This window comes from Pteropus alecto, unplaced genomic scaffold, assembly GCF_000325575.1.
Source record: "Pteropus alecto unplaced genomic scaffold, ASM32557v1 scaffold67, whole genome shotgun sequence".
Lineage (NCBI taxonomy): Eukaryota > Metazoa > Chordata > Mammalia > Chiroptera > Pteropodidae > Pteropus > Pteropus alecto.
Window position 1 is genome coordinate 181756 of NW_006441061.1, and position 25346 is coordinate 207101.

The 25346-nt window shown below is 34.4% G+C and overlaps 1 protein-coding gene and 1 pseudogene across 8 annotated transcripts in view; one reads left to right on the forward strand and one right to left on the reverse strand.

The window, feature by feature from the left end:
* The window catches only part of RABGAP1 (RAB GTPase activating protein 1), a 134514-nt gene that overhangs the window by 36538 nt on the left and 72630 nt on the right, over positions 1–25346 (forward strand). For 7 of the 8 annotated variants that reach the window (XM_015594182.2, XM_015594180.2, XM_015594181.2 and 4 more), the window contains 10 exons: positions 811–1045; positions 1915–2119; positions 3964–4138; positions 4702–4859; positions 10855–10965; positions 11340–11406; positions 12043–12145; positions 13111–13280; positions 22457–22631; positions 24971–25064. In XM_015594182.2, the coding sequence (XP_015449668.1) occupies positions 811–1045; positions 1915–2119; positions 3964–4138; positions 4702–4859; positions 10855–10965; positions 11340–11406; positions 12043–12145; positions 13111–13280; positions 22457–22631; positions 24971–25064 (1493 nt within the window). Of the gene's footprint in view, positions 1–810; positions 1046–1914; positions 2120–3963; positions 4139–4701; positions 4860–10854; positions 10966–11339; positions 11407–12042; positions 12146–13110; positions 13281–21171; positions 21192–22456; positions 22632–24970; positions 25065–25346 lie in introns of those variants that run through there. The other variant, XM_025051149.1, reaches the window with a different exon arrangement.
* LOC112484799 lies at positions 7190–7308 on the reverse strand (annotated as a pseudogene).

The following is a 25346-nucleotide window of genomic DNA, read 5'->3' on the forward strand; positions in this document are numbered from 1 at the left end:
CTGGCTTCTGTGTTGACTCTGCTGGGAAGAACTCATTGTTTTCAACAATCTCATAGCCCCACCCATTTTAACCTTTTGTCAGGTTTTAGTTTTTAGAAAGCCTCCACTTGTGGTTTTCGTTAGCATTGGGCACTCTCCACTTGATTTTGCACTGTTTGCTTCCTTGTTGAGCAACTAATAATAAACCATCATGACTCCAGAAAAATACTTGACATTATTGAAATGGAGTGCATCCGTTCCTCAGGAAGATTTCATATACGCATCTCTCCAACTTTATTCAAATGTCTCAGAACTTTAAGAACCTGTTCATATTAGAGAAGTCTTCTTCAGAAATATAAGAGACTTACTCATAGCAGGAGTGGTAAAGTGCGTGTGATAAGTTTTTACTTAATAAGTATGTTTCTGTTGATAACTTCTGAAAGCAAACACATTTTTCCTTTTTCCTAAAGATAAGACAAGTTGCTAAAGATACTACTGTTAACATTATTTCTCACCAGACAGTAAAATTACAAATATTTTAATTGTTGTTAATTTAAGACACTATAGAAAACTTAATAACATTGACAGACTGTCACATACATTTCTGGATATTATTCTCAAATTCACGATACACTTTTTCATGAAACACTGTGAATTAAGAGAGCAGCTGCAGTTCTTATTGCCCATCTTGATTTATTCTGTTTTTTAAAAACAAAAGATTTCTTTGTATCCCAAGAAATGCTGATGATTTTCTCTAGACTGCGGACCCATTTTAATCAGTACTGGCCTCTCATTCTCACTTTGCTGATTGCATGTATTCGTGACCCTTAGATTATAGGGAATGGAAGTGAGCAGCAGCTGCAAAAAGAGCTGGCAGATGTGCTGATGGATCCGCCTATGGACGACCAGCCAGGGGACAAGGAGCTTGTGGAAAGGTCGCAACTGGATGGAGAAGGAGATGGGCCTCTTTCTAATCAGCTCTCAGCTTCATCCACCATTAACCCCGTGCCATTAGTAGGGCTCCAAAAACCAGAGATGAGCCTGCCGGTGAAACCTGGACAAGGAGGTTAGGATTGCTGCATTGCTTGCGTAACCGAAGGTTATTGTTTTTAATATTTGAGTGTCTACCCTGTTCTAGGTTTGATTCAGAGCAAGCAAAAACCAGTGCCTGTGTTCTCTAGAATCTCCAGATTCTAGACTTAGGGGGATGTAAGAGGGGTAAATGTGTGTACCATTCTGATGGCCCTTTAATGTATATCATTTATACCAAAGAAAGAGAAACAGTAGTTAAATGACATTGAGGGAATCATATTTCAGAATGTTGAGAGATTTTTCCAAGAAAGAAGGAATTTGAGTTCAATGTTGGATAAATGGAGAAATAATGCTTGGTGAAGAGATGTTTGCTCTATGCCTGTATGACAGCTCTGTGGGGATAGTTGCCATGTGAAAAAGAGCCGAAAGGCATAGCAGGGAAGGAGGAGAAGGGCAATTATAAAGGCTCATTGGGAAAAGTAGGGTGTTAAAACTGTAGATGTTTATTGGGAAAGGGAAAGCGAGGGGATTGAGAGAATATAATAAAGTGTCTGAGATGATGAATGAGAGAAATAATTATAACAGCACAGATCAGAAAGGAGATAGGGTTGATTTTTCAGAGCGATGAAATACTAAAGATTTTTAAAAATTCAAAACAAATAAGCGGAAGGGTATATCAAATCTGAATCTCAGGTCACCTTTTAGATGTGAGATTGGTGCTATGTGAGTTTTCTGGCTTTAATGGGCATTTCTTCTGTGGCAATGGCATATTATTTCATGCCATTAAGTATTTGAAATACTTAATTTTAGAACCTAAATATACCTTGTAGATTTTTACTTGGTTTTCATGTCAGCAAAATGGCAAATAAAATTAAATAACCATCTCCTTATCATTTCTTTCAGATTCTGAAGGGTCAAGTCCTTTCACACCAGTGGCTGATGAGGACAGTGTAGTTTTCAGCAAACTAACTTATTTAGGCTGTGCCTCAGTCAATGCTCCCCGGAGTGAAGTGGAAGCCTTAAGGATGATGTCCATCTTAAGAAGCCAGTGTCAGATATCACTAGATGTCACCCTGTCAGTGCCGAATGTCTCCGAAGGAACCGTGAGGTAAGACCAGCTTCTTGAAATATTGGTAATATTTGATCAGATTTCTGACCTATCGTTTTAGAAAGAAACAGTAGTGAACAAAATACATAATTATCTTATTCCTGTAATGTTTAATCTTTTGGCACTCATCACATCTTCCAAGGATTGTGACCCTTATGAAAAATAGTCACTCATTTGAACAGTTTTTATACTCTTCTCTACCCCAGTTCTGTTTAGCACATTAGGAAATTAATTGTTTGGGGGATAATTGAAATATGTTGACATGAGAGTCTGCCTGATAAGTTATATTTCACATGTTCCCTTAATACAAATACTAGCTTGACACATTAGTTCAAAATGGAGTTACATGCTGATTTTAGAACTTATAAAAACCATTTGATAAATATTAACTCTTCCTATGCAGTCTCTTAATTTTTAAGATGAGGAAACTGAGGCCTAGAACAGTCTCTAAAAATGGCTGTTGTTTATAATAACTAGAACAATGTCAACAATTAACGATAGCCAATAAGGTGTTTTTATTAACTAGCTAAATACAGAATTCTAAATAATCAGATGAACACAGCTAAAATATCTTTTTTTCCTATTACAAAAAGTACATGTTTATTTCAGAAAAAATCAGAGAACATAAACAAAAATTTAGAAAAAACACTCTTTAATTGTGCTCTCTGATAAATACAGTTAATATTTTGGTTTAATAAAACACTCTGGGTATTTGTATGTGTTCGTGTATGTGTGTATATACCTACATATATGTGCATATATAATTATACAACTCTTAGAATCAACATTTTTGATAATAGTGAAATTATACACACCATCTTGTAAAATCCTTTTTTCACTTAGTTTTATTTTGTGAATTTATTTCCATATCAGTAAACCTGATCAAAAGTTTTAGTTTATGGTGGCACATGATGCATTATTGAGAAAGAACCAATCTCTTGTTAGACATTTTCATTGTTTTTTTTTTTTAATGAGAAAAGTACTACTAATAATAGCTAATATTAAGCTTTTATGATATGGGCACATAAGTGCTTTATCTATATTTTTCTTATAAATACGTATTTTTGAGCAAAATTTTTGTATTTTTTTTAATTTCCTTGGTTGTACACTTAAAAATTCCTAGAAGTAGACTTATTGGGTCAAAGGTTTGCCCACTTTTATTGCTTGTGATACATTGCCAAACAGCCTTCTAGAAATATAGATCCAGTTTATACTTTTATCAGTGGTATATGAGAATGTATGTTTGTCTACCCTTAGAGGCATTTTGGATTTTAATGGTGGTAGAGTTGTAGCTGTATGTGGATAGACGTAAGTTAATTATATTTGATATTCCAGTCGTCTGCAAATGTAATTCTTCTCTTCGAGTAAAGAACTTTTTTACAAATCCTAATTTTCACTATATTTATTAATGTGAAATTTTTAAAAATAATTTTATTTTTCAGTTGTAGTTTTTGTTTTTTTTATGTAATAAAGCAGATTAGGTCATTTTTAGGTGATAACGAACTAATGACTTATTTGGTAGTATAATTTACCTATTGATCTAGTCTTTATTTAGTTACAGACTATATAAGAACCGTATGTGCTTACCAATATTACTTATGCCTTCCTGATTGCCTCCCTAAAACATGGAATTATGTAGTTTTTAATTCCGTGGTATTATTATAATCAGTAACTTCAGGAATCAACGTATGGCTTAATTATCAACACTTAAGATTACTGTGATTAGCATACCAGAAAAGATTTATATGAACTTCTTGATAGAAAGATGAGTCTCAAATCATAATACTGATATAGTGAAAATAGTCTATAATCCCTTTAATCTCTTGATATCTTTTTTTGGACAGACTCTTAGATCCTCAGACAAATACTGAAATAGCAAACTACCCTATTTACAAGATCCTCTTCTGTGTCAGAGGGCACGACGGAACTCCTGAGAGTGACTGTTTTGCCTTCACTGAAAGTCATTACAATGCAGAGCTCTTCAGGATACATGTCTTCCGGTGTGAAATACAAGAAGCTGTAAGTCCTTGAGAGAATACTGTCTGCAAATGAAAGTTAACCTGTCCCCTCACCGTGTTGAAATGATTACAGTATTTATTATAGTCACTTAGAAGCCAGATGAAACTCTCTGCTGGTATTTTATTTATTCCATCCTGATGGGCTGTAATACAAATAAACTAAAAGTTGGGCTAACCAAAACCTCATTGCTAAGAGTATCAGTTGATTGGCTGCTTCTTAATGAGGTTAGATAGGGATCTTGGTCTCAGCAATGACACATTTGCAAACTGTTCTTTAGAGCTAAACTTTTGGAATTATTTGTATTGTAATAAATATATTCAGATAGTCTCTAACAATTTTGAAAATCATTTCTCAGTTAGATTAATACTGTACACTACCATTTCTTTTTTAAAACCCCTTTACTGTTGCTTGCTTTATTGGCCTAACAAATTAGATAATTTACCAAAAGAATCAATGAGAGAAAAAAGGATTGCTCTCCCCGACAAAGGAGGTAACCTGCAGATGTAATAAAAGTATTTTATTTCTTGTGATAACAGCCCATCTCCTAACGTGTCTGGTTGTAGGTAAGCCGGATACTTTACAGCTTTGCCACTGCCTTCCGCCGTTCCGCCAAGCAGACCCCACTTTCAGCTACAGCTGCACCCCAGACTCCTGACAGTGACATCTTTACCTTCTCTGTGTCTTTAGAAATAAAAGAAGATGATGGTAAAGGTTATTTTAGGTAAGGCATCTTATTTCATTCATTTTTTTTTTTTTTTTGAGATTGTATTAACATGCTATATTTGTGGTTCAAGGGAAACTCTAGGTCAGATTATATAACTTTCATACTACAAAATGATTGCTTTTATAGTCAGAGGTTTTTTTTTTTAAATGTAAGTAATAAAGGAAAACAAATAGGCAAATGTGCAGAGGCCACATCTGAAGAATTAAAACAATTCATGAGGGAAAATGTCACGTTATTATGTTCTTTTAGGCAGACTCAAATATGACAGAAACTAAGTCAATTGGATTTGTTTTGCCAGGGGTTTGGTTTTGTTTTGGGCTGGTTGGTTGATTTGTTTTAATAATCTAAATATCTTAAGGCTACTGAAGTCAGGTTTACCACTGAAGTTTATCTCAACACATTGGAAGGGGAGAAATGAGGTCTGTGAATTCTAACCTTGCATATCAGATGAAAAATAAATGGTTTGGGTTTTTACATAAAATGATACGTTTTTGAGTTGTGAAAAAAACCCTGGAATAGAAATAAAAACTTAGGTTTAGTTTAATTATTGCTGCTATTGACAATGTGAACTTTTCCAAGATTCTTTACATTTCCTGATAGTATCCTTACTTATAAAATGAGGTGGCTAGACTCTAAGAGCCTTTCTAACTTTCAGATAAACTATTATGGTAGCGAGGTACTTGGATTTTTTTTTTTTTTCTCTCCATAGCCCATATCACAAAATGGATGCTCTTTTGGATTATAAATGATAGTTGCATATAGAGTCTCTTTCCTATATGACTGCTTCATAAAATGAGTAAAGTAAAATTACATCAGAATATTAATGATGTCTAATATTTTGCTTTTAAATTAAAAGGCACAGCAACTGGTTCACTTGGAATACTGGTAACTCTTGGTCTCTCTTCAAAGACTTTGGGATTGTCATGCCATCTGGTGGCTAGTTTAGTGTACAATGCAGCTTCAGCTCTGATTTACGCACTGAAGTGGGAGGCATGGTGCTCTGTGTTTTCTCTTTATAGTTCTACCTCAGAGCAATATTGTGGTGTGATGCTTCCTGCGATGTGCATTTCTACCCTACAGGCTTTTACAAATATTTTTTTCCTTTTAAAGGAAATAAGCAGTCTTTTAACTATATATTTTTTTCCTTTTTTGAAGATACTAGTGAAATCCTGTTTGTAAATTTTGGTCATGACAGGGAAAATTTCTAAGATATCTCAGAAGAGAAGCACTAGGGTACCTTCTGAATGCAAGAATATTCAAGGTAGAATGATAACGATTCCAGGCATCCCTGTTCTGTCCACCCTCATACTAGGGAGATACTACAAGTAAAATTCCTGGGTGGTCAGATTTGCTTCTCATGTTTGTTAGGGCTTTACTCTCTTTTTTGCATGATTTTACCGAATTTGTAGTTTATAGTGGAAAATAGTGTTGTGTAACCTAAAATAGTGACGAATTCATTGAAAAATATTCTTTTCTTTGTCAGATTTGAACTCGTCAGACACAATTTCTTTTATCCAATGATTCTACCATATTGTTTTACAAAGTCCTAGGGCAAGAATTAATACTCTCTTTATTCCTGAAAAAGTATAATTCTTACATTATTAAAATTAGAAACCTGCCCGTCAGTAGCCCTTAGGAAGATGGAGCATTTTCATTTATCCCATTCAAAGCACTTCTTTTTGATATTATTTAATCTACCAAGTAACCCTGTTAGGTAGCCTGGGTATTTGATACTATGTTTGTTCAATATGTAAAGAAACCCAGGGGCATTAAGCCTGGACCTCAGTTTCTTAATTTATACAGTAAGAATTAAATGTAAAATTACTTGGTTGACTCCATTCAGTGATGTAATGACAAGTCCAGAAATATAATCTAGATCCTCTGACATCAGCGCAGCGAACTTCTGCTGCTTTCCTATACTCTGCTTCCTGTTAATGTGGCTTTTCCTTGCCCTTCAGATGCAGGACACCAAAGACAACTTTGTTTCCATTGTTGTTTTAATTAGGGCTGAGAGATGAGATTATAGTTGACCCTTGAACAACATGGCTTTGAACTGTTAAGGTCCATTTACACGCAGATTTTTTTCAATAAACATACAGTCTCCCCACCCCCAAATCCCCAGGTTTCACATTTGTGGATTCAACCAACTATAGATTGAAAACAATATTTTTGATCTACAGTTGGGAATCCATGTATGCAGAGGGCCAACTTGTTTGTGGGTTGTTTTTTTTTTAATTTTTATTTTTATAGGCCAGGCAACCCTTGGTTGACCTCACAGATTGCAAAGACCTTGTCATCTTACAATCCCTTATTTTTTTTATTTTTTACACTTACAGCACCTGATCTTCCTAGGTGGTCTCCCATCCAAGTACTAACCAGGCCCGACCCTGCTTAGCTTCCGAGCTCAGATGGCATCAGGCTTATTCAGGGCGACATGGCTGTAGACTAGGCCAACTTAAGTTATATAAGGATTTTCGACTGGAGCGGTCAGGTGTTCCGCACCTCTAACTCTCACATTAGTTAAGAATCAACTGTATGTTTATGCTTCAGCATCCACAGAACGTAGAGACTAGTGTATTATCCGTTGAAAATTGAGATGTGTCCATATTGTTATAGGTGAAAATTCCGTCAGCCACAAATATTTAACAGTTTGGTATGCAAAAGTGTTTGTCATTTCTAGGATCCTTTGCTAAGATTCTTTGATTTTCTAATCTCTGTGTTATAAAATGTTCTTGAATTGGTTACTATGTAAGTGCTGATGAGCTTCAAACTAGTTTTATCTCTTCAGAGCCACTTTCCAGTTTTAGTAGGTACTCAGAGCTCTCAAGTAGCCCTTTTATAGTATCTGCTAATGATTCTGTTGCCATTATCTTGAAGCTGTACAGTTATAAGATACAATTTAGGTTTACTGCATATTGGCTGATTGCCATAGGCAGGTGTTTGCCTTTGAGAACAAAAGAGCTAGAAAAAGTGGTGTGTGAGACACTAGGGGATTATTTTGGTAAATGTCATTTTAAGAATATTTTCAACTTTTTCCTAAAACTGATTTAAACTATATCATTAGTATTATTTTAGATACAGACATTCCTTCGAGACCACTGCAATAAAGCGAATATTGCAATAAAGCAAGTCACACAAACTTTTTGGTTTCCCAGTGCATATAAAAGTTGTGTTTACACTATACTGTAGTCAAAGTGTACAACAGCATTAAAATGTACATACATGAATTAAAAAATACTTTATTGCTAAAAAATGCTAACCAGCTGAACCTTTAGTAAATCATAATCTTTTTGCTGGTGGAGGGTCTTATCTTGATATCGATGGCTGCTGACTGATCAGATCAGGGTAGTGGTTGCTGAAGGTTGAGGTAGCTGAGGCAATTCTTAAAATAAGACAATGAAATTTGCCACATTGATTTAGTCTTCTTTCATGAACAATTTCTCTATAGCATGTGATGCTGTTTGATAGCATTTTACCCACAGTAGAACTTCTTTCAAATTGAAGTCAGCCCTCTCAAACCCTGTCACTGCTTCACCAGCTAAGTTTATGTAGTATTCTAAATACTTTGTTATCATTTCAACAGTCTTTATAGCATCTTCATCAAGAGTAGATTCCGTCTCAAGAAACCACTTTCTTTGTTCATCTGTAAGAAGCAGTTCCTCATCTATTAAAGTTGTATCAGCAGCAATTCCGTCACATCTTAGACTCCACTTGCACTTTGAGTGCTCCTGCTTCTTCCACCACGTCTGCAGTTACTTCCTCCACTGCAGTCTTGAACCCCTCAAAGTCATCCAGGAAGGCTGGAATCGACTTCTCCCACACTCTTGTTAGTGTTGATATTTTGACCTCGTCCCTTGAATCATGAATATTCTCAGTGGCTTCTAGAATGGTGAATCCTTTTCAGAAGGTTTTCAATTTACATTGCCCAGATACATCAGAGGAGTCACTGTCATTAGCAGCTAAATCCTTACGAAATGTATTTCTTAAATCATAAGACTTAAAAGTTGAAATTACTCCTAACTTCATGGGCTTCAGAACAGATGTTGTGTTTAGAAGCCATGAAAACATCATTCATCCCATTGTCCATCTCCGTCAGAGCTCTTAGGTGACCAGGTGCACTGTCAGTGAGCAGTGATATTTTGAAAGAAATCTTTTTTTTTCTGAGTAGGAAGTCACAACACTGGTCTTAAAATACCCAGTAAACCATGTTAGAAACAAATGTACTGTCATCCAGGCTTTGTTGTTCTATCTATAGAGTACAGAGTAGTGTTAGCATAATTCTTAAGAGCCCTAAGATTTTCGGAATGGAAATGAGCATTGGCTCAACTTGAAGTGACCAGCCGCATTAGCCCCTACCAAGAGAATCAACACATCCTTTGAAGCTTTGAAGTTAGGCATTGACTTCTCTCTAGCTGTGAAAGCCCTAAATGGTATCTTCTTCCAATATAAGGCTGATTCATCTACACTGAAAAATCTGTCGTTTAGTGGAGTGTTGTTTACCTCCGTGAATTATCTTAGCAAGCTCTTCCGGATACCTTCCTGTAGCTTCTACATCAGCACTTGCTGCTTCACCTTGCACTTTCATGTTGTGGAGACACCTCCTTTACTTAAACCTCATGAACCAAACCTCTGCTAGCTTCAGACTTTGCTTTTGTGGCTTTTTTTTTTTTTGACCTCTGTCAGCCTTCATAGAATTAAAGAAAGAGCCTTGCTCTGGATTAGGCTTTGTTTTAAGGGAATGTTGCGGCTGGTTTGATCTTTTATCTAGACCACTGAACGTTCTTCATATCGGCAACAAGGCTGTTTCACTTCTTGTCATTCATGTGTTCACTGGTGGAGCACTTTTAATTTCCTTCAGGAACTTTGCATTCTCAAGTGGGCTAACTGTTGGATGCAGGGGGCCTAACTTTCAGCCTGCCTTGGTTTTCGACAAGCCTCCCTCACTAAGCATAATCATTTCTAGCTTTTGATTTAAACTGAGAGATGTGTGACTCTTCCTGTCACTCCAGCACTGAGATGCCATTGTAGGGTTATTAATTGGCCTAATTGCAATATTGTTGTGTCTTAGGAAAATAGGCCTGAGGAGAGGTTGGGAGCCAGGGAACGGCCAGTTGGCGGAGCAGTCAGGACACACACAATAATCGTTTAAGTTCACCACCTTTTTGGGTGCAGTTCTTGGTGTCCCAAAACAATTACAATAGTGACATCAGCAATCGTTCATCACAGATCACCATAACAAATATGATAATAATGAAAAAATTTGGAATACTGCAAGAATTACTAAAACGTGACACAGAGACACAAAGTAAACAACTGCCGTTGGAAAAATGGTGTTGAGAGACTTGCTTGTCACAGGATTGCCACAGACCTTCAGTTTGTAAAAACACCATATCTGTGAAGCACAGTAAAGCAAAGTACACAAAATGAGATGTGCCTGTGTAACACAGGTTTACAATTAGGTTATCACTGCTTAAGGAAGTGTTAGGCAACAGCTTACTGTTGGCCATATCTTCTTCATCTCTGTGATTTTTTTGAAGGCACCTTGTTTTGAAATTCAAAGGATCTGTAATTAAGTATCTTATTCCATATTTTTAAACCAATAAGGCAATAATAATATGTCAAAACTAGTGACTAAATAGCGAGGAAAGAAAATAACATTTTTTTTTGAGCAGCTATACGCTAGATGCTGTACAAATACCTAATTTAACTTTTACAGCAACAAAAAGGAGAAAACTAAAGCCATATTTTAGGGGCCACAGGAGTGGTTTTTCTGCCCTTTAAGTAGTGGAGTGGGTTACATATAGTAATGATGATACTTTCACATCAAGAGGCAGATGATAGCTTTTAAATTTCAGTTACGATTTAAAAGCACAGAAAAGAATCAAACCTGTAATTCTTTTCTGTGCCTGGTTTTCAGACCATAACAGAAATCGTTTGAGTAAATGTCACAAGAAAATACTTTGCAAAATTAATGAAACATGTTGTTCTGCAGTGCGGTGCCTAAAGATAAGGACAGACAATGCTTCAAACTACGTCAAGGAATTGATAAGAAGATTGTCATCAATGTGCAACAAACAACTAATAAAGAACTTGCCATTGAAAGGTAAACATTATTTGTAAGTTTAGCTTAAATATAAATTTTAGTTTTTATCAGTCTAGTGTAGAAATCATATTCAGTATTCAAAAATATATTTGTAAAATTTGTTCCCTAGGGAATTCTTTCGATGATTGAAGTGGCTATTTCATTCACTTTGAATTAACTCTCATAAATTTTTTGTAAATGTGCTGACTGTGTAATAATAGAAGGCAAACATAGAATTTGTTTATCTCAAAGAAGTGAGGATTATTTTGGCAGTGCTAATTATTAATAATTTTAATGTCCTTTTTTTCATCATTAAGAATTTTTTTAAGTAACCTAATTTAAACATCTTTTTTGTGTTGTTTTTTTCCAAATTTATGTCAGTTCTTTTTTTGCAGGTGTTTTGGTCTTCTCCTTAGCCCAGGAAAAGATGTACGAAATAGTGATATGCATTTGTTAGATTTGGTAAGAATTTTTTTTTAAGTTATACACTATTTTCTTGATAAAGATTGTTTCACTTTATCTCACCTAATCTAATGTTAAAGCACATTTATGAAAGTGTTCTCATAAGCTATAAAGCAATAAACAGAGTTAAGAGAATTTATTTCTGACTTGGATATTTACTAGTTTCTTGGCCGTGTAAGTTAAAAAATCTTGTTTATCACATAGAGTTGATGTGGGAATCGAAAGAGAAAAGTCGTGAGACTTATTTGCAAACTACTATGAGCTTGATAAACATAGATGGTATTAGTATTATTTCTATTATATGAAAATCTTTTATTTTCAAAACTAAAATTTAGTAATTACTCGCTTGACAGAAGAATTCAACATGGGTTTAGGTAGTAAATTTCTCTAATGTTTATACAAGTTGATGTGATTTTCAAGCATCTACTTATAACTTTTTAGGAACAATTACATAAATGATTGGCACATCTTTAATTTTAACTGTAATCATTTATATACATTCCTACCTTTTTTAAAAATACCTGATTCTCTTTTATATTCTTACATTTTTGCAACTCCTTTTCTTAAAGACAGCAAAATGGAGTTAGACGTTGTTTTCTGACTTTGGCATTAATGTTCGTTTACTCTTTTCTTGAGGAATCTATGGGCAAAAGTTCAGATGGAAAGTCTTATGTTATCACTGGGAGCTGGAATCCAAAATCCCCACATTTTCAAGTTGTAAATGAAGAAACTCCTAAAGGTAATGCAGATTGTCGACAGTGTGGACAGAAATTTTAATTCCAAGAAGATATCAAAGCTTAGGACCACTTATTTGACTAATTTCCAGTGTTTACCTAATTCTGGTGAAACCAAAGAATTTGAATAGTTCTTTGAGTTTATTATTAAATTTGACCTGTAAACAAAGTATCATTTTTCCCCACTTATTTTTCTCTCCCTATCTCTTTATTTTTTCCTTTCGTGCTTCCTTTTCTATTTGTGTACTCATTTATTTATAGACTTCTAAATTTTATTTATTTGGGGGAGCAATTAATATATTCACATATGGTTAAAATTGAAAGGATATATAAAGAAAAGTAAAAATCGATCAGAGTCCCCAGGACCCCCACTCCAGAGGGGACCACTGTGTTCAGTTTCTTGTGTAGCTTTTCACATGTCTGTGCATAAACATTCTTTTTCAAGGTATGTCATACTCTTCTTGAATGTTGTTTAATGGCTGCATAATATCCTGTTCTGAAATGTAACATTATTTGCTTAACTAATGCCTCTTATTGAGCATTTATTTTTTTCCTTTTCATTTTTTCTTGTAATTCATAACACTATAGATAAATGGATATAAAGGATATCCAATCTTGGTTACCATTGTTATAATCAAGATTTTAAAATTTGAGAATTTCCAGTGTTGGTGAGAGTGGCATAGAGAAGCCACATGTCACTTTTGTAAAACAATCTGACAGTACATTTCAGAGGCTTTAAAGTATATACTGTTCTAACTTAGTAATTCCACTTCAAAGAACCTACCCAAGGAAAGAATTCTCAATACAGGAAAAAAGTTTTCAAAACAGCGATTTATCTGATTATTTTAGATTCTTATTTAGTTTATAGATTACTTTAAGATATCTTAAAAATCTGTAATAAAACTAATTTTACATTAATGATATGAGCAAATATATTTCCATTTTTTATTTGCTTCTCCCCTCTCTCTAGATAAAGTGCTGTTTATGACCACAGCTGTTGATTTGGTCATAACAGAAGTACAGGAGCCTGTTCGATTTCTCCTAGAAACAAAAGTCCGAGTTTGCTCACCTAATGAAAGATTATTCTGGCCCTTCAGCAAACGTAGTACTACTGAAAATTTCTTTTTGAAATTAAAACAGGTACTGTACTTTTCTATAAATATGGAGGGGAGGGGAATAAGAAAGGAGAAACCACGTCTGAGGGCTGATTTGTCATTAAGCTATCAATTAGATCTTTAAACAGTCATGTGTATTTTAAATGTATAAAGAGGAAAAATGTCCTTTATTTTTACCCATTTATTTACCATTTTTGTTGCTCCTCATTTCTTTCTGAAGAACCTAGCTACCATCCGATCTCACTTGCCTTCTACCTGTAGAAATTCCGTTAGCTTTTCTTTTAGTGCAGATCTACTACAGACATAACTTTTAGACTTTTTTTTTATCTGAAAATGTTTTTATTTCATTTTCATCCCACAGTCTTCCTGTTCCCATTGTTTTTGATGAGAAGTCAGTATAGATTTTATATTGTTGCTATGTATGCGATGAGTCATTTTTCTCTGGATGCTTTTAAGATTATTTTTTATCTTTGATTTTCAGACATTTAATTATGATGTGTCTAGGTGTGGTTTTCTTCCTGTTTGTAATGCTTGGGACTTGCTTCACTTCTTGAATTTTTAAATTTACGATTTTTGTTTGGTTTTAACGATTTTGGAGAAATGCTGGCCCGTTATTTCTTTCAACACTTTTTCTGCCCCATCTCTTTTCTCTCTCATGGGATTCCAGTTACACATATTTTAGGATTTGGGGTATTATCCCACACATCTCTGAAGCTCTATCTGTTTTTTCAAATCTTTTGTTTTTTCTTCAGATCAGATAATTTTTGTTGACCTATCTTAAAGTTCAGTTGACCTTATTTTGTCATAGCCAATCTGCGGTTAAGCCCATTCAGTGGTTTGTTTTTTTTAAATTTCAGATTTCATATTATTTATTTCTGGAATTTCCATTTGGTTCTCCTTTCATAGTTTCTGTTTTCTTACAAGATTTTCCTCTTTGTTCTCTTATTTTCAACAGATTTTATTTTATATCCTTGAGCATAATTATAATATAGCTACTTTAAAAATCCTTGACTGCTAATTCTAATGTCTGGTGAGTCATATTTTCCTCTTTCTTTGACTGTCTAGTAATTTGGGATTATGTGTTAGATATTTTTAAAGATGGATGGTAGAGACTCTGTTAAGGTCTTCTGAGTATCAATTTTTTTTAAATTTGTCAGTTAATATGGTCAAAATCAAACTCCATACTCTATATCTTTTGGTGAGCAGCAGATACAGTCTCTGTTCCCTTCATTTAGTTTGTCTTGACCCAAGTTTCCCCCCAATTTTTTTCTTTTCTTTATATCAAAATTCCTTAAAAGAAATCAAGTTTACAGTGACCTAAATTGCTAAATCTAGTGGTCATTCTGAGTCTTCCTTTTACTTGCCCTGTCAGCAGCATTTGATGTAGGTGATTACTCACTCCTCCTCAAATATACCTCTTTTTCTTAACTTTTAGGACATCTCAAATTTACCACAGACAAAAAGGTCTCATTCTCTTATCCTCTACCCCTACAATTCTCTGTCTTTACTATCTCAGTTCATAGACATATTCTCCTAACAGTCGCTTGGGCCAAGAATTTTGCGGTTTTATTTTTCACACCCCATATCCAGTCAGGAAATTCTATTTGCTTTTAAAACATATCTAGAATCTGACTACTTCTTACCACGTAGGTGCCATTTACTTCATCTGAATCACTGTTTTTACCTCGATTATGGCGATAACCTTTTCACTCATCTCCCTGTTTCTCTTTTTTTACATATATCATACATATTCCAACATAGCAGCCTAAAGTCAGAGCACATCATTTTTCTGTTCAAAACCCTCTAACTGTATTTTACTTCCTAAAAGCCAAAGTCTTGACAGTGGCTTATAAAACCCTACCCGATATGCTGCCAACTGCACCATACACTAATGTCTTACTGTTCTTCCTTCTTGCTTCCTTTGCTCTAACCATGCTCTTAGGACCTTTGCTATTAACTGTTTCTTCTGCTTAGAATACTCTTCCCCTGGATCCCACTTGTTGTTATTCATCTCCTTAAACCCTCATCTTTTTTAAGTCTTTGCTCAGATTAACAATGCAGTTTGCCTGCTTTTCCATTGGTATTGGTTCTGCCAGTTGCCTCCCCTGAAACTGATATATTTCTAATTTTTTTATAAGGCTGCTCCCTTCTAATATAGCACATAATATATGTATTCTTATTTATCTGTTTTCCATATTAAAATCTTCTACTAAGACAGTATTTCTAATCTGTCTTATTCACTGATTTATCCCAATCATCTAGAACATAGTAGTTCTCAATAAGTATTTGTCAATTTGACTTCATTTACATGTCACTTTATATAGAATTATAGCATCGTGTGTGCATTTAGTTGAATATTCTTTTCTACAGCAATAATATTTTGGTTCCCTATGTATTCAGGTTGACCCTTTTGGTTATAGTCAGAAAAAGGTAGCAAGTAGAACAAGAATAGAGATTTCTTTTCAGTGTTGTCTTAAGAGACAGAAAGTTAACTTACATCCCGGTGCTGTTCTCTCACCTGTTCACTGGCAGGAGCAGAGGCTCGGCATAAGGTTATCATCTAGGACCTGGCTTAGGAGTCAGTACATGCATCTTACCATTGATGAGCTTTATGACTTTGAGCTACTTCCTTCAACTCTCTGACCCTCAGTGTGCTCAGCTGTGAAATGGCAGTGATAGAATCCTTCCTCATGGTGTTATTGTGACGTTAGGAGAGAAACTACGCAACACACTTGGAATAGTTCCTGGCACATAGTATGTTCTTCATATATTTGAGCTATTATTATTGAGGGGGACTGTGGAACCCCACTGGGACTGATGAAGAATAAAACACTAAGTCATGAAATCAGAATAGCACTGATTATTTAGAGGATTAGCCCCAGGGGAAAAATGCCTCAGAAGGAAAACCAATCTACAAGCATCATTTTAAAAGTTTAGGGAGTGAGAATGATTTTTAACGGTTTCTAGAGTAAACGATGATAAGAAAATGAATTCTGTTATATTTTTAATATGAATTTGTAAAAAAGATATTCCCTTTAACTAAAGAGATTATGAGGAGTTTCAGCTCTTTATCTTATCTTAGTAAACATAAATAAGATTCCCCTGGTCTTGCTTTTCTCTTGAGGTCTTATATTACACAGCCCTGGAATTCAGATTGCATGGGTTTACAGGAATATCACTTCCGTAGTTTGGTCTAGAATAATGTATCTAATTAATTAGGTTAACAAATGACTTGGCAGAGTAAACTAGCCCAGAAGATATGTGTACCTGAGACACATGTCCTCACAGGCTACTCTAGACTCTCTGTTAAGATTACAAGCCAAACATAGGCTGAGTTGTCAATATTTTCTTTGCAAAAGAAAACCCCAGAAGTTTATATGTGGAAGCTGGGAGGAGGACAGGGAATTCCTGAGAATAATCTTTCATTTTTCTCCTTATTTGGATAAGTCTTATGGAGGGGTGGGAGGTTGTGTGAGGGGTAAAGAGTGGGAAAGGAGTAAGAAAAATTAGAACAACTTTTGCTGTCTTGGAGCAAGTAGAGCCCTGTTAATCTCATCCATTGTAACATAATAAACTAAGTTTATTTCCTCTTCCATAGCATTGAAAAGTAATAGCAGCTACCATTGATTGGGGCCCTACTGTGACCATTGGTCTGCTAGCTGTTTTCACTTTTTCTGTGTTATATAATTTTCTTCCATATGCACTGAGGATATGTAGGAGGATAGTATGCAATGAGGATAGTATTCTCATTTATAAACGTGAAATAGTAGATTTTATGGGATGTTGTGTGAAATAGATACATACCTAAGCTTTCTAAGAATCTCAGCCAGGGTTCTTTTCATAGAAACGTGCTCCTTTTGTGTTTCTTTAAGAATATTTTTAGTATTTACTTAAATCAAATTAAGCATAATTAAAATTTTTAACCCCTTTGTACATCTCAGTAGACAGAAAAGGAAACAGTGCTGCACACCAAATTTTTTCGAAATATACAATATGTAGTTTCCGTTTTTTGCTGTATGGAAAAACAATTATAGAAACGTTTTTTAAAAACATGTTTAAAAATTGATTCTTTTTCCTTTCACTAAATTTATTTGGTGACTAAGTAACTCCTTTTTAGCTTGGAAGCCTTCCCATCCGTGGGGATTGTTATATTAATATGGCATCACAGTGGAAGAAAATGGTCTAAAGACTAGATTTTCAAAAAGTGACAATAAGGTGAATAAAAAACCAACCACGCATTCTTAAAACTATAGATTTATGGAATTTTTATTGCCAAAGAGACTTTAAAATGTTTTATAAAATTATTGTAAATAAATAGCTGACGTGTGAAAGACTAAAGGATGTAGCCAGTGTCATATAGACAAGTAATTAGGATAAGTGTTTCAGAACCCTGTGCCTCTGACTGTCGTTTGCCGTGTGTGCGTGCATGTACGTGTGCACGCATGTGCACAAATATGTGCTAAATCACTTTACCATGCTCTCAAGATAAACAATACGAAAGTGCTTTCTGTACCAGAGCTTTTCGACTGCTGAATCAGGAGGCACGTAAGCGGGCGTTGCTCTGTTCCTGGGAAGTGTGATCACTTGGTTAAGGTGACAGTCACTGGATTTCTCCTGTTCAGAAGTAGAGTTTTCTAAAAGTAGAGTTTTCTCTTTGCTTTTAGCAAGTAATCTTGCACATATCCTGTTTCTCAACCACTTTTTATTTATTGATTTTAGCATCCATTGATGATTCTTGCCTGAATGAGTTGAGTTCCTTCACATATTTTCAGTAGCAATTTAACATTACAGGATTTTTTTTTTCTTTTTACATTTATGTAATTTTTAATACTGAATATCTCAGTTATAGTAATAGTACTATATTTAATTTATTTGCTTTAATATCCTTTTTCATCAAAGAATTTAAAAATATTAGCTTTGCAGGAAACAATATGTGGTCTTTATTTTATTTGCTCCCAGCAGATTTATAACAAAATTTTTATAAACTTGTAAAATATCTGTTGAGAAAAAGTACGATTATGTGGGTTTATGAAATATAGATTTCAGTTATTTAAAATTCCAATGAGAACAAGCTTATATTTTAATACAGTTACTGATGGGGGTAATTAAGCATCAATTAATAAACTTGCAGTTTTCTAAAATACATATAATGCCACATTGCAATTTATGTACAACTAACGGTTGTATAGTTTCTTTCAATTGGAAATAAAACCTGTACTTTAATATCACTATGTAAAAATCAGTATGTAAACATCTAAATGAAAGGTTTACAAAATATTTAGTGTATTCTTTTGTTATAGATACTTAAACAAATTTTGGGGAGGAACATTTATAACTATAACCATGGTACCTAAGTATTTTTGCATGTTTTTCATTTTGCATATATGAAAAACAGGTATATAATATAAAATTATTTGAAGCCGTATAGTTTGAAATTCCCATGTGTTGATATTCATTCAAAAAATATCACTTGCAGTTGAGTGAAGTTTTAGATTTTATGAGACTTCTTTTTATCCTTTGAACATTTTCCAGTAAGATTATAAAGTTAATATTGCGCTCAAAAGTTTCTTCGAATTTTTTTTGTTGTAGTTATGTTACCATTTGACATATTGATAGCTTCATTTGTTTCCTTACTTTCAGTTTGGAGGCTTGGCATTTTTTTCTCCACTTGATTTAATTTTTTTCAATATTTAAAATACTTTTAGGGTACAAAAATCACAATTATATGACAACGTATACTCATTAATCTTTCATTTATATCTGTCTCCTCCCAACCCTGCAGGTAACCGTTATTGTTGATTTCTGGGTTATCTTTCTAATGTTTCTTTTCGTGAAATAATAAAATACTTCTATTTATTTTTAACCCCCTTTTTACACAAAAACTAGCATACTCTATTACTGTCCTGCTCCTTACTTTTTTGACTTAATGTATCCTGGAGATCATTCCACATCAGTTCATAGAGATCTTCCTCATTCTTGTTTAATGGCCGCATAGTACTGTGTTGTTTGGATGAATCATGATCTTTTCAGCTAGTCCTCTATTGATGGATACTTGAATTTTTCCCCCAATCATTTGCTCTTCCAAATAATGTTGTAGGGTTGTACATGAGTTGTTTTGACTTAATGGAAGTATATCTTAGAGTAAATTCCTGTTGGCACATGAGGTAGTTTTGCATATGTAATATTGTTATATTTGCCAAATTCTCCTCTGTATAGGTTGTAATCATAGAGATTAGTGGAGTATGAGAGTATCTGTTTCTCCACAGGCTTTTCAAGAGTGCGTTGTTACACTTAAGGACCTAATGGTAGCTTTAATTTATCCTCTGATGATTGAAAACAAGCATTTTTTCATATGCTTAAGGGTGATTTTTCTTTTCTGTGAATTGTCTCCATACTTTTTGCTCTTTGGTTTTTGTCTTTTTCCTTTTCCTTTTTAAAAACCCGTTATATAGTCGAGAATTTAACCTTCTGAGATATAAGTTGTAAATATTTCTCCTGGATTATCACTTGTGTATTGACTTAAATTATCATGGTCTTTTGGGCTTTTTTGCCATACAGTTTCTTTTTATGTATGCAAATTTATCAAGTTTTTCCTTTAAAGCTTCTGGATTTGGGGTCATAATTAGAAATGCTTTCCCCACTGCCAAGTAATAAAGGAAATGACACATTTTCATTTATTACTTATATGGTTTCATTTTACTACCTTTAGATCTCTAATTCATTAGTATTTTATTCTGACACATTGTGTAAAGTATGGATCTGATTCAGTCTTCTTTCAGATGGCCATTCACTTGTCCCAATAGCATTCATTGGAAAGTTTAACTTTACCCCCATTGATTTGAGATGCCACCATATATCACATTCATGTGTACTTGTACCTCTTTCTGGTTTATATATATTTTCATTGTTTTTTATGTTACTTATGTACCAATACCACACTGTGTTAATTATGGAAGACTTCATAATATCTTTTAATACCTCGTTAGGGCTACCTTCCCTCCCCAGTTGTTTTTGTGTGTATGTGTGTGTGTTGGGGGGGTGGTGCTGGATAGTCTTAATTGTTTATTTTTTGTATACATTTTACATTCAATTCTTGTAGCTCTGAAAAAAATTAATGGTATTTTTATTGGGGAGTATTGACATCTTTATGAAGTCGAGTCATCTTATCCAAGAACATATGATGTCTTTCCATTTATTTGTCTCCTTTTTTTTTTGTCTTTTTTAAGAGTGCTGTTTAGAAAGCTTTTTATTATAGAAAATTCAAACATACAGAGAAATAAAAATAATAGTATAATGAACCCTCCTGGACTATTACCCAGCTTTTACAATGATCAGCATTTTTAATAGCTGGAGTACTTGACTTATATCTGGGGTCCAGTTCTTGACTCTATGTTTATCTGACTTCAAAGGCAATATTGCTCTGGTTGCTATTACAGAAGAGTTTCTAGGTAACTGCAGTGGTTATCACATTTATATAGTCTCCGAGACATTTTTTTAAAGGCGAAGAGCTACCGATGTTTCAGCCGTTTCAGATAGCAATTAACTAATATTCCAGAGAGTAATTTATAACCAAACAAAAGTTAAATACTGTTGCTTATCAAAATATAATATGCAAAAGTTAAAAGTCATAATTACAAATTTAGAACGAATGTGTTCAAAAGTTTCAGTTCACTTCATTAAGTAATGAGGGAACCAGTAAGATGGTAAAACTGGTTCTAACTGTTGGAGGAAGTTGAGTTTACATAATTTTTCCTTAAAAAGATAAAAATAATGAATATTAGAAAAAAATTGCCAGGTTAGAAACAAAACTTGGTTAATGTCCTATAGGTAACCTTTGGGTTATATTTTCTATTGGACAGAAATCATTTGCATATCTACTGGACACAAATCTACAGGTTAATATGTAACTTCACAGAGTCTGGGTCCTTAATTAATAGTAAGTAGCTAAGTTAAAATCGTTTATTCATCTAGAAAATTAAGTAACCCTTGAGTGAACATGTTAAAGCAAAGTCGGCAAACTAGTCTGTGGGTCGAATCTGACTTGGTGCTTGTTTTCATTGTGTCTTTTTGGAACACAGCCACACTCACTTGCTGCCTACGGCTGCTCATGTACCATCCTGGTAAAGCTGAGTAGTTACGACAGATATTACTGGCCCACATAGCCTAAAATATGTGCTATTTGGCCCTTTACAGAAAAGTTTACCGACTCCTGTATTAAACATTGCTTCAGGATGATATTGAAAGGACATGTTGCCATTATCTTGGCCTTCCAGGATTGGGGTGATTTCTCTTAACAACCCAAATGAACATCAAGATGATAAAATCTGCTCTGCCTGGTATTTCTGTACCTAATGAACTTTTCATTTTTCTCCTTCTCTCCTTCTGCATTTTGCTTTATGTGTCTATGTCTTTCTCTTTGGTGTAGCCACCTTTCTAGTTCTCTCTGTATCTTTTCCTACAGTTCTCCCTTTCCTCCTGCTCTGTATTTCACCCCCCTCCCCCAACTCCTCCTCCTGGCTGTAATTCGAAATGTTAATATATTTAAATATGGTACTGGTAAAGTTTTATATTCCCTGTTCTTAATTTTTAATTTAGGTCAGTTTAAATTGTTATGTGTTTTCTTCAAAATCAAACCAAAATACAAACCAATTTGAGTTATCAAAATTTTTGTGGATTCTAGTCATCTCTTTTCTGCCACTCACCACTCCCTCCACGTCCAGTTGTAGCTTTCAGTTGAAGAAAAGTTTCCTACACTGTTTTAATTAAGCTAAAGGAGTAGGGAAGACATAGAAATAAGAGGACTTTCTTAGTTCTAAACTTTGTTTGAGAATATTTAAAAACATTTTTTTAATGTATAGTTTTATATAGGAAACTGATGGATACCTTAAAGTAACTTGAAAGCTGTATAGAACAGTTAACTTTTTAGTTCACATTTACTAAATATTGATAGTTGGATGTTTGATGGTACAGTCTTAAGATAGTAAGTATACTTGCAGAACTAAAGTTCTGCTCAGTAAAGACCTTATTTTCTTAAGGGTTTTGAAATCTAAACATGCTTTTCTATTTAGAAAAGGTTACATTTAGTGTAGCTATTTAATGTAATGCTTTTTTATTCTCACATCCTGTGTGAAGTAGAAGTAGTGCTCAATTAAAAATTAAAGAATTTTACCACTTAATAAGTAATATTTTTTTACCTTCAAGATAAAGCAGAAGGAGAGAAAGAGCAATACCGACACTTTGTATGAAGTCGTATGCTTGGAAAGTGAATCAGAAAGAGAGAGGAGGAAGACGACAGCCAGTCCCTCAATTCGCCTGCCACAGTCTGGATCTCAGAGTTCAATGATACCTTCTCCTCCAGAAGATGATGAAGAGGAAGGTAAATTGTAGGGAGAGCGTTTCTGTTTTGGGGTGGAGAACCATTAAGAGTATTATAATTTTATCAGGCAATAATGTGACATAGCATTTGGAATTCTTTTAATAAATATTTATGCAAAGGCCTATTGGAGATTCAAAACGATTAATGCAGGACCTTCTTTTTAAGATAATTATAATCAAGTTACCAAGAAATTTGGGCCCAGCTAAAGGATAGCATTAGTTAGGACTCACATCTAGTTCTGGCCAATAGCAGGCATAAATTTTTAAATATAATTGAGGGGGTTCAAAGACCTTTACTGACAGCTCTTAACTAGGGAAAAATAAGGACTCCTGGCATCATGGGAGAATCAGGAAACGCTAGAACACAAGCTTTGTGAAGGAAGAGAGTGTGTCCGTTTTTGCCACACGATGTTTCTCTAGTATACAACGCAGTCCTTGGTATGCAGGAGATGCTAACTGGGACTGAAGAGACCATGCAGCCTTGCCATCTTTAGTCTCTAACCCAGGTCCTGTTGTGAACTGTTTGCTCCCTGGAAAGAAATGCCTACAGTCTTCTAGAGAGGCTCCTTATGCTGGGACATTTGTGCTCACAGGCCCAGAAGCCAGCAGTTATACAGGGCGGGTGTTCACAAGCAACATCCTGAACCTGAGGTTGCAGCTTACTCCTCACCCGCACCCCTGCCTTAGGTGCATGGAATTCTGAACACAGATTTTAAACTCCTGCTATCCAGATTTGTTGAAAGCATTTAGACAGTAAAAGAGAATTTTATTTAAAGGTCTTTCTAATCTCTTTGAGGGAATCATCATCTCTTATAAATTTTAGTACATTTTTTATAGCTGCCTTCCTCCAAAGAGTTGTATTATATTGATATTTTAGTGAGTAGAGAATTACCTGAGGCATTAGAAAGTAGGGCCAATTCTGGCAAAATAGTGAAGTAGAAGTTTATCTCAGTGCCCTCAAGCCTTTCTCTTTTCCCGATTCATCCATCCACAGAAGATGTCTCGAATTCAGTTTAACCTCTTCCCTATCTAACCATCAAAACTGATGATAATGCCCAAGGCATTATAATGTAATAAAGTTTAGTAATAAGTATCTCATGGATTTCTGAGCCTTTAAAATCAGTGGTCTCCGATAATTACTATCCCTAGTAGAAATACAAATTCATGGTGTAATCATCAAGTGTGTAAAGCACCAACCTTTGTTTAGACAAGTTAAATCAGAAAAATCTAGAAACAGCATTGGTGAGGACACATGGAAACAAGTACTGTTGTATCCAGCTAGTGGAAATATAATTTAGTAAAACCATTTTGGAAGGCAGTTTGTCAGCAAGTTTCAGAATCCTTAAAAATATTCTTTAAAAAAAAAAAATCTAGGAAGTCCACTTCTGGGCATATACCCAATGAAAGCAATGAGATATGTTCATCTTGATTCTATTTGTAGCAAAAAGTTGAAAACTTCCCAAGTGTCCAACAAAAGAGGATTGATTAAGTAGATAACTTAGTTCTTATTTTTTCCCCCACTTTTACTACACTTTTCAATGCTTCTCACATGCCTTTATCAGTCACTTTTTTCACCATTTTTCTCTTAAAATTTTTAAATTCGTATTTTAATTTAGTTTTCATAATCACTTGAATTAAACTTGAAATGATTCATTTTGGTCTTTTAAATATTTTTGTACTTTCTGTTATAAATGAATGTATGCCATTGTAGAAAATTTAGAAAGTCGTGAAAACATGAAAGAGAAAAAAAAATCTAACTTCATCATTCAGAGACGGTAATTGTGCACGTCTTGGCCATGGTTCATTCCAGACCATTTCCTATTACTTCACATAGATTAGGTCATAATGAAGATTTAGCTCTTGATAGTTTTATTTTCTGTGGTATTTTGTCATATCATTATGTAAACAAATGTCAACATGCAATAACATGTTTTCATAATTTATTCGTCCATTTTCTACTCTCCCATTGTTGGACACGTAGGTGGTTTGTAATTTTTTTTAACTGCGATGAATTTTCATGCATAAAGCTGTTTGTTATGGAAAAGGAGAGAGAAAATACCATATTTAGAGGCCTCTCATCTTAATTAATAGCTCTTTTCTGAAGTTGACATAATATGGACCTGCATGGAAAGCAAAAGAGAATGAGAGATTACATTCTCTCATTGACGCCTAGGACCATTTTTATTTTCTTTGTATTTATACCTATACACGAAAAGAGAGAAATTATGACTTTCTGCTTCCAGTAAAATCTTTTGAATTTGACTGTTATGTTTCCACGCCATTCTTCTGGCTAGCATAGCCACTTCTGTTATCTTTTTGTGTGTGTTTTGGTTATTAAAGATAACGATGAACCTCTCTTGAGTGGATCTGGTGATGTATCCAAAGAATGTGCAGAAAAAATTCTTGAAACATGGGGAGAACTGCTGTCAAAATGGTAAGTTATAATAGAATAGTTCTCTTTTTCATCTGTGATTCTCTTTTTTGGATAGGGCATCTTACCTAACTACAATATTCAATTTTGGAACCAATAATGGAAATCAAAATATGAGGTTCACAGTCTAGAATCTGTTTTTAGAGGTATATGAGCATAGTAGTGAAGATCTGCAGTCAACTTTCAGAATATCAGAAACCTAATACATTCTCATTGCTTCAGAAAATGGTGAGACTAAATAAGGAAGGAGGTCCTTTGTATTTAAGAGGTTAGGAACCACTGACT